The sequence below is a fragment of the Nomascus leucogenys genome, chromosome 3 (genome assembly GCF_006542625.1).
Source record: "Nomascus leucogenys isolate Asia chromosome 3, Asia_NLE_v1, whole genome shotgun sequence".
Classification (NCBI taxonomy): domain Eukaryota; kingdom Metazoa; phylum Chordata; class Mammalia; order Primates; family Hylobatidae; genus Nomascus; species Nomascus leucogenys.
Window position 1 is genome coordinate 70,716,972 of NC_044383.1, and position 15,851 is coordinate 70,732,822.

Consider the following 15,851-nt stretch of genomic DNA (forward strand, 5'->3'; position numbering starts at 1 on the left):
AAGCCTAACTAGATAGCCCAGAATGGTCTCAAACTCTTGAGCTCAATGAATCCTACAAAGTCAGCCTCCCAAAGTAGTGGGATTATAGGCATGAACCATCACATTCACACTGAGTTTTTTATCAAAAAAATTTTTTAAAGCATTGAGGTCCATTGATAGAATTCAAGGATATGTTATGCACATTTTTAAAAGTAAATTAAAAAGCATATACAAAAAGAGAGAAAAATTTTTAAAAAGCTAATTATATAGGTAATATTACCAGAAAAAGTTTAGATCTCCTGACTTTATGTTGCAGTATGCTAATGGAATATTCTTAGTGGACAGTATTCTATTTTCATAAGAAATTCAAAACAAGATAATTTCCAGGTTTTAGAAACTGATGCAAAACATAAAAATATAGAAAATCGCTAACGTGTTCCCATGCTATAGCGTTACTTGAAATATAAACTGGGTAAACTCAGCAAAAGACAATTTAATCTCAAGTTTCAAAACAGCTGCAGAAGTTCTAATAGAATAATAATGGAATCCAGGATTTTATTCACAAAAAGGCTAAAAAGCGACCATTCTCTGTGATTTTGAAAGTAGAAATTTGTCTAAACAGATATGTATTTGCATCTACATTTGCCTACTTACTTATATATATATATATATATATATTTTTTTTTTTTTTTTTTTTTTTTGAGACGGAGTGTTGCTCTGTCTACCAGGCTGGAGTGCAGTGGCATGATCTTGGCTCACTGCAACCTCCACCTCCCGGGTTCAAGCGATTCTCCTGACTCAGCCTACCGAGTAGCTGGGACTACAGGCACATGCCCCCCACGCCCAGCTAATTTTTTTTTTATGATATATCCATTTATTCAGATTACTCAATAATTAAGAATTATATTTTCTAAGAATACCAGCTAATTTTTTGTATTTTTAGTAGAGACAGGGTTTCACCCTGCTAGCCAGGATTTCTCCTGACCTGGTGAACTGCCCGACTCGGCCTCCCAAAGTGCTGGGATTACAGGCATGAGCTACCGTGCCCAGCAGCTTTTAAACATTTTAGGAAAGCATGAGACATCAATCAATATGTATAAGACCTTCCTTCCCTCCCTTTTTACTCCTCTTCCTCCTCCTTCCTCCCTCTCTCTCTTTCTTTCTTGGTTTGATCCAGTAATGCAGGACAACTTGAGTTGAGGGCTTCCAGATCATAAGTAAATAAGAGATAAGTCTGGATTATTTTGAGTCCTTGATAAGCATTCAACTGAATACACAATTTAGTCTGGCTCAGTGAATCTGCATATCTAAATTAACAGCAGTGCAGAGGAAGCAATCAGATGTGCATTTGTCTCAGGCAAGGCTCAGAGAAATGACCCTGAGTTCTGTCTTTTGTTCTCAAGGAATTTCCTTGTTGGCTAATCATAAAGTATGTAGCTTTTTTATCTTTGTAGTTATCTTATTTAGAAATAAAATGGGAGGCAGGTTTGCCTGACATAGTTCCCAACTTGACTTTTCTAGTGGCTTACTAATTTTGGCATCAAGAGACTTATTTTCCTTTAACAGTGGAAACCTCTTTCATTATCAAGTATAGAGGTTAATAAAAAAAACTCATAAACACAAATATAATTATTGCTACATCTTTCAGAATAGCCCATTCTAAATTTTTTTTTTTGGAGATACAATCTCGCTGTGTTACCCAGGCTGGAGTGCAGTGGTGCAATCTCAGCTCACTGCAACCTCCGCCTCCTGGTTTCAAGCAATTCCCCTGCCTCAGCCTCCCGAGTAGCTGGGATTACAGATGTGTGCTACCACGCCTGGGTAAGTTTTGTATTTTTAGTAGAGACGGGGTTTCCCAATGTTGGCCAGGCTGGTCTCAAACTCCTGACCTCAGGTGATTCACCCGCCTGGGCCTCCCAACGTGCTGGGATTACAGGAGTAAGCCACTGCACCCAGGCTAGAATAGCCCATCCTAATTTAATTCTCATTTACTATAGACTTTTTTCATAATTTTATAGTGGATCTTAATGTTGGAGGCATTCAAACCAGAGCAACTTAATCTTGAATAGCAGCTGTGTGAAATATGCTGAAACCTTCTTGGCTGCCTCCCCAAGTTAGGCATTCTTAGTCACAGGATGAGATAGGAGGTCAGCACAAGATAAACAAGATGCATTGCACTTAGCAATTTGTCATAATCTTCTCTGTTAGCAGGGTGCAGGCAGAAACATAGAATCACATATTTAGGTCATGGATGCAGCGATATGTCACAAAGCTCCTGTGGTTAGGGTCAAGAAAGGAGCTTCCAATCCCCTAGATGTTGGTCTCAGCAATATATCACAATACCAAAATTATGTGAGACCCAGGAAAAAAGGAGTCACATCACCTAGGTGCTGGGTCCAGTGATATTTTACAATTATCCTTTGTAGCAGGTTCTAGTCAAAAAAGGAGAAAAAAGAGTATGTCATAACACATTTCTGAACAGAGCCCATTCAGGAGACTCATATCTAGGTGTTGGACCCAGCCATATATATCACAATACAAAATATATGCAGAGGTCAGGCAAAAAAAAAACAAAAAAAAAACAAAAAAAAACCAGAGATCACATAACCTAAGAGCTGGGCCCAGCTACATATCACAAGCACCCCAGTGGACAAGGCCAAAGCATGAGAAAAGAGTCACATCACATAAGTGCTTGACTAAGCAGTATGTTACAATCCAAACTGTGAACACATCCCAGGAATAAGAGTCACATCATCTAAGTAATGGGCCCAGAGATATGTCAAAGTAACCCCTGTGGAGAGGAACCAGGCAGAAGAATCACATAGCCTGTGTGCTAATCGCAGTGATAAGTCACTCTCTTTTATGGGAGCATGGCCATAGCAGGAAAGAAGGGTCAAATTTTTGGGTTCTGGGCTCAAATATATGTCACAATCTCTCCTATAGGGAAAAGCCAAGTAAGAAAGTCACATTATATGGATGATGGGTTCACAAATATGTCACTATGCCCACTATGGGCAGGGTTCAGGCAGGAGGCTCACATTACCTTAGTTCTGGGCCAAACAATATGTCACGATGCCTGATGAGGAAAATGCTGAGGAAAAATGTAACTTCATTTTTGGTGTTTAGCCCTGCAGTATGTCAAAATCTACATTGTGAGCCGAATGTAGGTAGAAAAAGAAGCATCACAACAGCTAGGTGCTGGCCCAGTGATAGGTAACAATTCTTTCTGTAAGCAGCATCCTGGTAGAGAGAGAGTCACATTACTTGGGTGATGGATGCACAGACAGATTATAATGCTTCCTGCAAGCAGGACCCAGCAAGGAAAGTTACATCACCTGGATGTTGCACATAGCAATGTCACAGTGGCCCATGAAGACAGGGCACAGGCAGGAGAGTCACATAACAAGGGTGTGGGGTCCAGTGATATGTCACAATGCCCCCCTGTGGGCAGTGCTGAGGCAAAAGTACAGAGTCACACCACCTAGGTGTTGGATTCAGCAATGTGTCACAATCCGATCTGTGCACTAGGCACCAGGCAGGAGAGTCAAATCACTCAGGTGCTGGGCAAAGGTGTATGTTACAATCACAGTCGCAAAAAAATGTAGGAATGAACAATCTCACACATCCCATTTCTAAGTATTAGAGTCAACACATGTTGTATGTTGAGTCCAAGTACACGAGTCTCAATCTCAATGGTGGACTGGATACATCCATCAGAGCCTCAATCTTTGCTGTGGACTGTGTCCCCTTAGTGGAGTCACAGCCTCACAGGTATGCTGAATCTTGGTTTGAGAGTCACCAGCCCACGTGTGAACCGAATCCACATTTGAGAGTCAATTTTCCAACCACCTCCAGGTGTGAGATTCAGAACTTCAACAGTGAGCTGTGTTCATGTGGAAAGTTGTCAATTTTTACTGTTGGCTGGGTTTGCATACCGAGTGTCAAAATGTCACCTGTGTGCTAGGCCGTTATAGAACTCTCTGTACTACCTGAGGGCTTTATACAATATCCATGATAGTCACAACTTGCTCTGAGACTTTTTTTTCTAATACAAACTCATAATCATACCTGTGGACCTAGGCTCATGCATTACAGTCAACACCTCTCCAATTGGCTGGGTCTAGAGAAAAGAGTTCTCACCTGCCTATGAGCTGGGTTTAGAAATGAGTCACCATCTTAACTGTTATCACATGATTACATATGACAGTCACAATTTTTAGGTGGACTCCATTCATGTGTGAAATTCAGGATCTCTCCAGTGGGGTCTGTCCATCTGTGAGGGTGACAATGCCAACATTTGGTAGGTTGTGCATTTGAGAAACAGTCTCACCTGTGTGCTTGGCCCTATGATAACACTCTCTGTACCATCCAAAGACTAAACAAAATGTGAAAGAATGGTAATCCAGGACTTTACCTGTTTCTCTAAGTCTAGCTACCAGCACCAGCATCTCTGCTACGGACTGGTTTGTGGTATGAGTATCATCATCGCAACTGTGAACTGGGCTAAAGTGTATGTCACAATCTAACCTGTGAGTAGAAAACAAACGGGAGAGTAACATCACCTGCATGCTGAGTCGGGAATATGTCACAATTTTTCAGGACAAGGACCAAGCAGGAGAGTCTATCACCTGGTTGCCTGTCCAGGGTTATGTTACAATTCCTTATCGAAAGCAAGGCACAGACAATAAAGTCACGTTACTTGGATACCGGACCCAGCTATGTCACAATTCTCTCTGCAGGCAAGGCCTGGGCACAAAAACACAGCACCTGGTTACTGAACCCAGAGATGCGACACAATCTTTCTGTGGGCATGGTGCAGATGGAAGAGGAGAGTCACACCTCCAAAGTAATGGATGCACAGATATGTCACAAGGTGCTTCCCATAGACAGGGCCCATGCAAGAGCTCTTTACCCATTTGGTTTGACCCAGCGATGTGTCATAATACCCAAAATACAAGGGGCCCAGGTTAAAGAGAGTGATATCACCTAGATGCAGAGTCCAGTGATATGTTACAATCCTCCCCCTTTATAGGGTTCAGGTAGAAGAGTTACATCACTTAGGTGATAAACAAATGACATGTCATAATTCCTCTATTAGCAGGTGGAGAGAGTCCCATCACCTAGGTGTTGGACTAGCCGTATTTTAATATATACAATACACAATTCACCAACACCTAGGTGAAATGGATTGTCTATATTGAAATATGGCAGGGTCCAACGACTAGGTGATGTGACTCTCCTGCATGGGCCCTGCTAATAGGAGAATTATGGCATTATCTTTCTGTTTATCACCTAAGTGATGTGACTCTCCTTTTCTACCTGAAACCTGTAGTAGGAGAGGAGAGTCACATCACCAAGGTGCTAAGCCCAGTGATAAATCACAATCCCTGGCCAGGCGCGGTGGCTCACACCTGTAATCTCAGCACTTTGGGAGGCAGAGGCTGGCAGTTCACCAGGTCAAGAGAACGAGAGCATCCTGGACAACATGGTGAAATCCCGTCTCTACTAAAAATACAAAAATTAGCTGGGTATGGGTGGTGTGTGCCTGTAGCCCCAGCTACTTGGGAGGCTGAGGCAGAAGAATTGCTTGAACCCGGGAGGCAGAGGTTGCAGTGAGCTGAGATCGTGCCACTGCATTCCAGCCTGGTAACAAAGTGAGACTCCATCTCAAAAAAAAAAAATAAAATAAAATCACAATCCCGCCTTGGGCAGAAACCAAGCAGTAGACGAGGGTCACATCACCTTGTTACTAGATCCAAAAATGTGGCACACTATTTTCTGAAAAAAAGGGGCCCATGCAGCAGAGTCACCTCATCTAAGAGAGTGCTCCAGAGATATGTCAAAATGCCCTATGTGGGTAAGGCTCATAAAGAAGAGTCACATAACCTAGGAATTGAGACTAGTTATATGGCACAATCACCCCAGTGGGCAGGACTGAGGCATGGAACAAAATTCACATTATGCAGATCCTGAGACAAGTGATATGTCAAAATCCCCACTGTGGACAAGTTTCAGAGACAAAAGGAGAGTCATATAATCTAGTTTATGGGCCCAGGCAAATGTCATAATGTCCTCTCTGGACAGGGACCAGGCAGAAAAATCACATAACCTGTGGTCAGGGCCTAGTGATACGTCATCCCCTCTTCTGTGGTCAGGGCCCAGGCAGGAAAGAAGAGTGAGATCATGTAGGTGCTTGGCACAGATATGTTACAACATCTCCTAGGGAAAAGCCCACGTAAAGGTGGAGAGTAACATCAAATAGATGGGTCCAGAAATATGGCAAAATGTCCCCTGAAGCCAGGGTCTAGGTAGGAGATTCATTATCATCTGGGTGTTAGACCCAGTAATATGTTACAATAGCCCATTTGGGCAGTGCACAGAAAAGAGAAACACATTACCTGGGTGCAGGGACCAGTGATATGTCACAATGCCCTCTGTGACAGCACCAAGGCAAGAGTATAGGATCACATGATTTACATGCTGGGTCCAGCGATATGTCACAATCCCATCTGTGTAGTGGGCCCAGGCAGGAGAGTCAAATCGCTCACATTCTGAGCAGAGGTATGTGTCACAATCACACCTGCAGAAAGACCCAGAAATGAGATAAAACAATTCTTCACGTCTTCATTCTAGGTATGAGTCAATACCATTTGGATATTGGGTCTCAGTACACAAGTCACCATCTCAATGTAGATGAATCCATGCATAACAGCCTCAATCTCTTCTGCAGACTGTCTCTTCAGTAAAATCACAGCCTCGGTGCCTCACACCTGTAACCCCAGCACTTTGGGAGGCCAATGCAGGTGGATCACTTGAGGTCAGGAGTAGAGACCAGCCTGGCTAACATGGCAAAATCTCATCTCTACTCAAAATACAAAAATTAGCCGGATATGGTGGCAGGCACCTGTAATCCCAGCTACTTGGGAGGCTGAGGCAGGAGAATCACTTGAACCCGGGAGGCGGAGTGAGCCGAGATCATGCCATTGCACTCCGGCCTGGGCAACAAGCGCGAAACTCGGTCTCAAAAACAAACAAACAAACAAAAAACAAACCAAAAAAAACAGCCTCACAGGTGTGCTGAATCTTGACCTGAGTCACCAATCCACCTGTGGACCAGATTCCCCTATAAGAGTCAATTTTGCAATTTTCCACTGCCTCCAGGTGTGACATTCAGAACTTCAGAAGTAGGTTATGTTTATGTTAAGGGATGACAATATTTACTGTTGGCTGGTTGCGCATATAACAATGTCACGTGTGTGCTGGGCCATGTAAAAGCATTCAGTGTATTACCCGAGGGCTTTATACAATATACAGGAGAGTCAAATCCACTCTGAGATCTTTGTCATTGTATAAACCCATGATTGTACCTGTGGCCCTAGGCCCAGACTGGGGCAGGTGTATCATGAGGTCAGTAGTTCGAGACCAGCCTGACCAACATGGTAAACCCTCATCTCTACTAAAAATACAAAAAAGCCGGGTGTATCCCAGCTGCTTAGAAGGCTGAGGCAGGAGAATCACTTGAACCTGGGAGGTGGAGGTTGCAGTAAGCTGAGATCGTGCCACTGTACTCCACCAGCCTGGGTGACAAAGGGAGACTGTCTCAAAAAAAAAAAAGATACACAAAACACAATCTCATCTGTGTTTTTGGCTTGTGATGACACTCTCTGTGCCACCTGAGAGGTTTTTATAATACCTGAAAGAGTGGTAATTCTCCATGACCTTTGCAAAAAAAAGGAAACTTAGAATCATGTTTGTTTTCCCAAGCCTAGCTAGGCAAGGTGTATCTCTTTTATTGCCTGGTTCAAGGTATGAGAATCATCATAGTAATTCGTAAGCTCAGGCAAAATATATGTGACAAGGGCCGGGAAGGTGGCTTACACCTGTAATCCCAGCACTTTGGGAGACTGAGGCAGGCAGATCATGAGGTCAGGAGATCGAGGCCATCCTGGCTAACACGGTGAAACCCCGACTCTACTAAAAATACAAAAAACTAGCCGGGCATGGTGGCAGACACCTGTAGTCCCAGCTACTTGGGAGGCTGAGGCAGGAGAATGGCATGAACCCGGCAGGCGGAGCTTGCAGTGAGCTGAGATTGCTCCACTGCACTCCAGCCTGGGCGACAGAGCAAGATTCCATCTCAAAAAAAAAAAAAAAAAAAAAAAAAAAAAAAAAAATATATATATATATATATATATATATATATGTTACAATGTTACAATTACACCTATGGGTAAGGAGTGAGCAGGAGAGTCACATCACCTAGGGCTGGTCTAGAAATATGTCACAATCTTTTTTGAGGGCAAGGACGAGACAGGAGAGTCACATCACCTGGGTGCTTGGCCAGGGATGCCTTAACATCTCTTCCTGTAAGATGGGCACAGGCAGCAAGTTACATCACATGGGTGCAGGGCCCAACAATATGTTACAGTGCTCTCTATGAGCAACACCCTGAGAGGTGAGACACATTATCTGGTTGCTGATCCCAGTGGTATGTTACAATGTTTTTGGGGGGCATGGTGCATGTAGGTGAGAAAAGTCACATATTATAATTGATGGATGTCAAAATATGTCACAGGGCCCCCTGTGGGCAGGCCCAGGCAGGGACCTCCCATCCCCTAATGTCAGACCCAGTAATATGTAACAATACACAAAATATGCAAGGTCCAGGCAAAAGATGAGAGTTACATCATCTAGGTGCTGGGTCCAGTGATATATCACAATCCTCTTTTGGCAGGGTGCAGGCTGAAGAACAGTCACATCACGTAGGTGATGAATGAAAAGATATGTCATAATACTCTCGTGACCAGGGCTTATGTAGGAGACTCCTTGGTGACAGACCCAGGTACATGTCACAATATGTATGCAGGGGCCAGGCGCAGTGGCTCACGCCTGTAATCTCAGCACTTTGGGAGGCTGAGGTGGGCAGATCACCTAAGGTCGGGAGTTTGTGACCAGCCTGCCCAACATGGAGAAACCCTGTCTCTACTAAAAATACAAAATTAGCCGGGTGTGGTGGTGCTTGCCTGTAATCCCAGCTACTCAGGAGGCTGAGGCAGGACAGTCGCTTGAACCCGGGAGGCGGAGGTTGCGATGAGCCAAGATTATGCCATTGCACTACAGTCTGGGCAACAAGAGCTGAACTCCGTCTCAAGAAAAAAAAAAAAAAAAGTATGCAGGGCCCAGACAAGAGAAGAGTCCAATCATGTAGGTGCTGGGCCCAGTGATACATCTAAATCTTTTTTTGTTCAGAGTCCAAGCAATAGAGAAGAAGTCACATTACCTAAATTCTGCATCCAGCAACATGTCACAATACCCGGATAAGGGGAGCCCAGGCAGAAAAGTCACATCACCTAGGTGAAAGGCCCAGGGATATTTCCTAGTGCTACCTGTTTGCAGGGCTCAGGAAGAAGGCAAGAGTCAGATAACGTAGGAGCTGGTAGCACAATCACTACAGTGGGCAGGGCCTAGGCATGAGAGGAGAGTCACATCACATGGGTCCTGGGCCAAGCAATGTCTCACATTTCTTACTGTGGACAGATGCAGAAATAAAAATGAGACCTATTATTTAGGTGATTGGCCCAAAGTTATGTCACAATGACCACTTTAACAGGGACCAAGCATAAGAATCACATCACCTGCGTGCTGGGCCAAACAATAAGTCACTCTCTTTTCTGTTAGCACAACGCAGGATCAAAGATATATTACAATCTGACCTATGGACAAAGCCCAGATAAAAGAGGAGAGTCACATAAAATAGTTGATGAGCTTAGATGTGTTAAAATTTTTTCTGTAAGCACGGTCCAGGCAGGAAACTCACATCACTTGGGTGTAAAACCCAGCAACATGTCACAATGTCTTATGTGAGCAGGGCCAAGAAAAAAATAGAGTAACATCACTTTGGTGCTGGGTTCATCAATATTTCACAATCTTCCCTGGAGGAAAAACTAAGACAAAAAAAATCGAATCAGTTATGTGCTGCAAAATGTCGCAAAACTTCCTGTGAGCAGAAACCAGGTAAGACAAGAGAGTCAAATCACCTGTGTGACTGGTGCGAAGACATTTCAAAATGCCACCCGTAGGCACGGTCCAGGCATAAAAGTTATATCACCTGGCTGTTGGACCCAGCAATATGTCACAATGGCCCAAGTGGCCAAATCATAGGCAGAAGACTCACATGTCAGTGCAGGGCCTAGCAATATTTCAGTGTCTGCTGCAGGCAAAACCTAAAACCAGGGAAAAATCCCATCAGGTAGGTGCTGGGCGTAGCAATATGCTACAATGTTCCTGTAAGCAGGGACCAGACAGAAGAAGACTGTCACATCACCTGGATGCTGGGCCCAGCGATATGTCAACCATCATTTCTGTAATAAAGACCCACGCAGAAAAAACACAGCATCTGGTTGCTGGCCACAGCAATGTGCCTCAATTTTCCCTGTAGGCAGGGTGCAGGCAGAAGAGGAGAGTCACATCTCCTAGATGATGAATGCAGGGACATGTCACAATGCTCCCTGTAGGAAGGGCCCAGGTAGGAGACTCCCAACCTTTAGGTGTTCAGCTGAGCAGTATGTCACAATACACAAATATGAAGGGCCTAAGAAAAATAAGAGTCACATCACCTTGATGCTAGGTCTCTGTGAGCAGAGACCAGGCAAGAGAAGAAAGTAATATTATTGGCCGGGCGCAGTGGCTCACACCTGTAATCCCAACACTTTGGGAGGCTGAGGAGGGTGGATCACTTGAAGCCAGGAATTCGAGACCAGCCTGGCCAACATGCTGAAACCCCATCTCTACTAAAAATACAAAAATTAGCTGGGTGTGGTGGCATATGCCTGTAGTCCCAGCTACTCAGGAGGCCAATGCAGAAGAATCGCTTGAACCTGGGAGGTGGAGGTTGCAATGAGCCAAGATCACACCATTGCACTCCAGCCTGTGCAACAGAGCGAGACTCTGTCTCCGGAAAAAAAAAAAAAAGATAGTAACATCACCATGGTGACGGGCATCATTGAGTTACGTCACAAAGCTCCATGTAGGCAGGGTCCAGAGAAAAGGTGTTACATCCCCTGGGTGTTGGAACCAACAATATGGAACAATTTCTTTTTTGTTTTTATTTTTTGAGACAGAGTCTCGCTCTGTTGCCCAGGCTGGAGTGTAGTGGCGCATCTTGGCTCTGCAACCTCCATGTCCTGCAATTCTCCTGTCTCAGCCTCCCGAGTCACTGGGACTACAGGCGCACGTCACCATGCCCGGCTAATTTTTGTATTTTTAGTAGAGACGTTTCACCATATTGATCAGACTGGTCTTGAACTCCTGACCTCAGGTGATGCACCCGCCTCAGCCTTCCAAACTGATGGCATTACAGGCGTGAGGCCACTGTGCCCGGCCTTATATGTAACAATTTGTTGTTGTCGTTGTTGTTTTTGAGACAGTCTTGCTCTGTTGCCCAGGCTGCAGTGCAGTGGTGTGATGTCGGCTCACTGCAACCATTGCCTCCTGGATTCAAGTGATTCTCTTGCCTCAGCCTCCCAAGTAGCTGGGATTACAGGCATGTACCACCACACGAGGCTAATTTTTTTATTGTTTTAGTAGAGATGGGGATTCACCATGTTGGCCAGGCTGGTCTTGAACTCCTGACCTCAAGTGATCTGCTCATCTCAGCCTCCCAGAGTGCTGGGATTACAGGCATGAGCCACCATGCCCAGCCATATGTAACAATTTCTAATGTGACATATTGTGCCATAATATGGCACAACATGTAGGGCACAGGTGGGAGAGTCACATAACATGTGTGCAGGATTCAGTAATATTTTACAATACCCAAAACTTGTAGGGTCCCATAAAAAGAGGAGAGTCATATCACCTAGGTGCCGGGACCACTGATATATTACAATTTTACCTTTGGGCTGGGACCAGACAGGAAACTGCTATCACTCAGGTGCTGGCCAATGTCACAACCACACCTGCAGGAAGGTCCAGTGACGAATTAATCCCGTACAGGTCCCAGTTCTAGGTATGAGAGTCACCACGTTCTCTATGTTGGGTCTAAGTATGCTAGTGACAATTTCACCAACGAACTGAACCTGTGCATAAGAGCCTCCATCTCTCTTGTGAGCTGTGTTCGCTCTGGCACTCAGCCCAGGTATGAGTCAACATGTCCTCAGGAAGTCAGTAGACTTCTCATTGGTTCAGATTGAAAAATTCTCACCTATGAATTAGATTTAGAAATAAGTCATTATTCAAACTCCTGCAGAATGTTCACATATAACAGCCACAATTTTAACTGTGGACTGTGTCTGTGCATGAGATTCAGGACCTCACCAGTGGGCTCCATCACTGTGTGAGGGTGACAATTTTAACAGTTGGTGAGGTGGGCAAAGAAGAAACACAATCTTACCTGCTTGCTGAACTCTACAATGACACTCTCTGTACCACGAGAGATTTACATAGTATTCAAAACAGTGGTAATTTGGCTGGGCATGGTGGCTGGCGCCTGTAACCCCAGCACTTTGGGAGGCCGAGGCAGGCGGATCACCTGAGGTCGGGAGTTCTAGACTAGCCTGACCAACACTGAGAAACCCCGTCTCTACTGAAAATACAAAATTAGCCAGGTATGGTGGCACATGCCTGTAATCCCAGCTACTCAGGAGACTGAGGCAGGACAATCACTTGAACCCAGGAGGCGGAAGCTGCAATGAGCCAAGATCTCGCCATTGTACTCCAGCCTTGGGCGACAAGGGCGAAACCCTGTCCCCCAAAAAAAAAAAAAAAAAAAAAAGTGGTAATTCTCAGTTGGGCGTGGTAGCTCATGCCTGTAATCCCAACACCTTGGGAGGCCAAGGTGGGTGGATCACCTAAGGTCAGGAGTTCAAGAGCAGCCTGGCCAACATGGCAAAATCCTATCTCTACTAAAAATATAAAAATTACCCAGGAGGTGGAGGATGCAGTGAGCCGAGACTGCACCACTACACTCCAGCCTGGGCAACATGAACGAAGCTCCGCCTCAAAAAAAAGAAAAAAAAAAAGTAATCCTCTATGACATTTGTACAAGAAAGAGACCCAGAATAATACTCATAACCCTAAGCTTAGCTATAAGAGGCAGCATCTCTCTTACTGGCAGATTGAAAGTAGAAGAGTCATAATTGCACCTGCGAACTGGGCCAAGCTATATTTCACAATCCCACCTGTGAACAGGGAGAGAGGAGTCGCATCACGTGGGTTTTGGGCCAGGAATATGTCACAGTCTTTTCTGAGGGCAGAGACCAGACAGGAGTATCACATCACCTGAATTTTTTTTTTTTTTTTTTTGAGACAGTCTCGCTCTGTCGCCCAGGCTGGAGTGCAGTGGTGCAATCTCGGCTCACTGCAAGCTCCGCCTCCCGGGTTCACGCCATTCTCCTGCCTCAGCCTCTCCAAGTAGCTGGGACTACAGGCGCCTGCCACCACGCCCGGCTAATTTTTTGTATTTTTAGTAGAGACGGGGTTTCACCGTGGTCTCGATTTCCTGACCTCGTGATCTGCCCGCCTCGGCCTCCCAAAGTGCTGGGATTACAAGCGTGAGCTACCGCGCCCGGCCCTCACCTGAATATTTAGCCAGGAATATGTTACAAACTTCCCCTGAAAGCAGGACATAGGCAGCAGTCACATCACCTGGGTGCTGAGCCCAGCAATGGATAACAATGCTCTCTGTGGTCCAGGCCCAGGCAGGGGAGACACATTACCTGAGTCTAGTGATAAGTCACAATTTTTCCTGTAGGCAGAGTGCAGGCAAAAATGGAGAGTCACTCTCCTAGGTGATTGATGCAGAGATACGTCACAAGGCCCTCTGTAGAAAGGGCCTGGGCAGGGCCAGACACGGTGGCTCACACCTGTAATCCCAGCACTTTGGGAGGCCGAGGAGGGAGGATCACGAGGTCAGGAGTTCAGACCAGCCTGGCCAACATGGTGAAATCCCGTCTCCACTAAAAATACAAAAATTAGCCAGGCATGGTGGCAGGCACCTGTAATCCCAGCACCTCAGGAGGCTGAGGCAGGAGAATCATTTGAACCTGGGAGGCGTAAGTTGCAGTGAGCCGAGATCGCACCACTGCACTCCAGCCTGGGAGACAAGGAGAGACTCTGTCTCAAACAAACAAACAAACAAAAAAAAAAAAAAAGAAAGAAAAAAGAAAAAGAAAGGGCCTGGGCGGGAGCCTCTTATTTTATAGGTGTTGGACCTAGTAACATGTCCTAACGTCCAAAATATTCAGGGACTAGGGAAAAAAGGAGAGAGTCACATAACCTGAGTGCAGGGCTTAGCAATATGTAACAATGCACCTTGTGGACAGTGCCAAGGCAAGAAAAAAGACTCCCATCACCTCAGTGAAAGGCCCAGCTGTGTGTCACAATGCCATCTGTGGGCATCACCAAAGCTGGAAAAAAGTCACATCTTCAAGGTGCAAAGTCAAGCGATATGTCACAATCTCCATCTGTGGGCTGGGCCAAGGCAGGAGAGTCAAATCACTAAGGTGCTTAGTAGAGGCATACAATCTTACCTGCAGGAAAGTCCAGGAATGAGATTAGAAATTCCACACACGTCCAGGTTCCAGGTATGAGGGTCAACACCTCCTGTATGTTGGGTCTAAGTACGTGAGTCACAATCTCAATGGTTGACAGTATTGCAAGAGAGCCACAATTTTGTCTGCGGACTGTGCTTTTCAGTGCAGTCACAGCCTCACATGTGTACTGAATCTTGGTCTGAGAGTAACCAATCCACCTGTGGACCAGGCCCACATATGAGAGTCAATTATCCAACTTTTGACAGCCTCCGAGTGTGAGATTCAGAAATGTTCCTAAGAGGCCGGGCGCGGTGGCTCACGCCTGTAATCCCAGGACTTTTGGGAGGCCGAGGCGGGCGGATCACCTGAGGTCTGGAGTTCGAGATCAGCCTGGCCAACATGGTGAAACCCCATCTCTAGTAAAAATAAAAAATAAATAAATAAAAATTAGCCAGGCCTGGTGGTGCGCACCTGTAATCCCAGCTACTCGGAAGGCTGAGGCAGGAGAATCGCTTAAACCTGGAGGTGAGGTTGCAGTGAGCCGAGATCGCGCCACTACACTCCAGCCTGGGCGTCATAGCAAGATTCCCTCTCAAAAAAAAAAAAAAATTAACAACAGAAACTGAAGACCCCAGGGCCGCAGCCCTTCCTGCGCACACACCGAGTCGGGATTCTGCCCCGATCATCCGCCGGGCATCCCTGAAAAATCTGGGAAATACTCGGGGCTGCCGGTGCAGAGCTGACCAGAGAGCTCCAGACAGGGTACCGCGCAGGAATGGGGCGGGACGCGGGAGTCTCGGCGGCGGGCCCAGCCGCCATCTTGCGGCCAGAGGGGCCTGGGGCGGAACTGCGCCAGCGACCAGGACTCAGGAGCCGACTGTGAGGAGGCCGGTCCCGCCACTTTTACAGCCCGCTCTTCCCTCTCGGGATGCCTAACCCCGCACACTCACCATTTCCCAGCTTCCAGGATGTCCGGGCATCTTAGCTGTGCGTCTCCCAGGACCTGCAGATCACAAGGTAACGGAGGCTGAGACAAAGTCACCGGGGGCTCCCGAGTTGGAGGACGCGGAAAAGCAGAGGCGGGTCCCAAGCTCTGGCGGGAGCCGGAGACAAAGGCCCCGCCAAAAGCCGGAAGCCACGGCCCCCTCTCCAACTGCGCGTCTGATTGGGTGGTTCCCACGCCAGCGCCACTGATTGGATAAAGCTCCAGGACCCACCCTCCCCAGCATTTGCGCATTTTATGGACAGGGGAACGGGCTCAAGTAGGCGGGGTCACATGCCCAGGGAATTACAGCTTGATTAGCTGTAAGCTCAAGTGATCTGAGCCTTGAAATGCACTTG

At 46.1% G+C, this 15,851-nt stretch overlaps 1 protein-coding gene across 1 annotated transcript in view; it reads right to left on the reverse strand.

Annotated features, from left to right (window-relative positions):
- Positions 1 to 15,624, reverse strand: part of LOC100581461 (zinc finger protein 43) — a 49,384-nt gene extending 33,760 nt beyond the window's left edge. The window contains exon 1 of the mRNA XM_030809422.1: positions 15,461 to 15,624. Coding sequence (XP_030665282.1) covers positions 15,461 to 15,490 — 30 coding nt within the window. The 5' untranslated portion in view covers positions 15,491 to 15,624. The remainder of the gene's footprint in view (positions 1 to 15,460) is intronic.
- Positions 15,625 to 15,851: the final 227 nt, after the last annotated feature.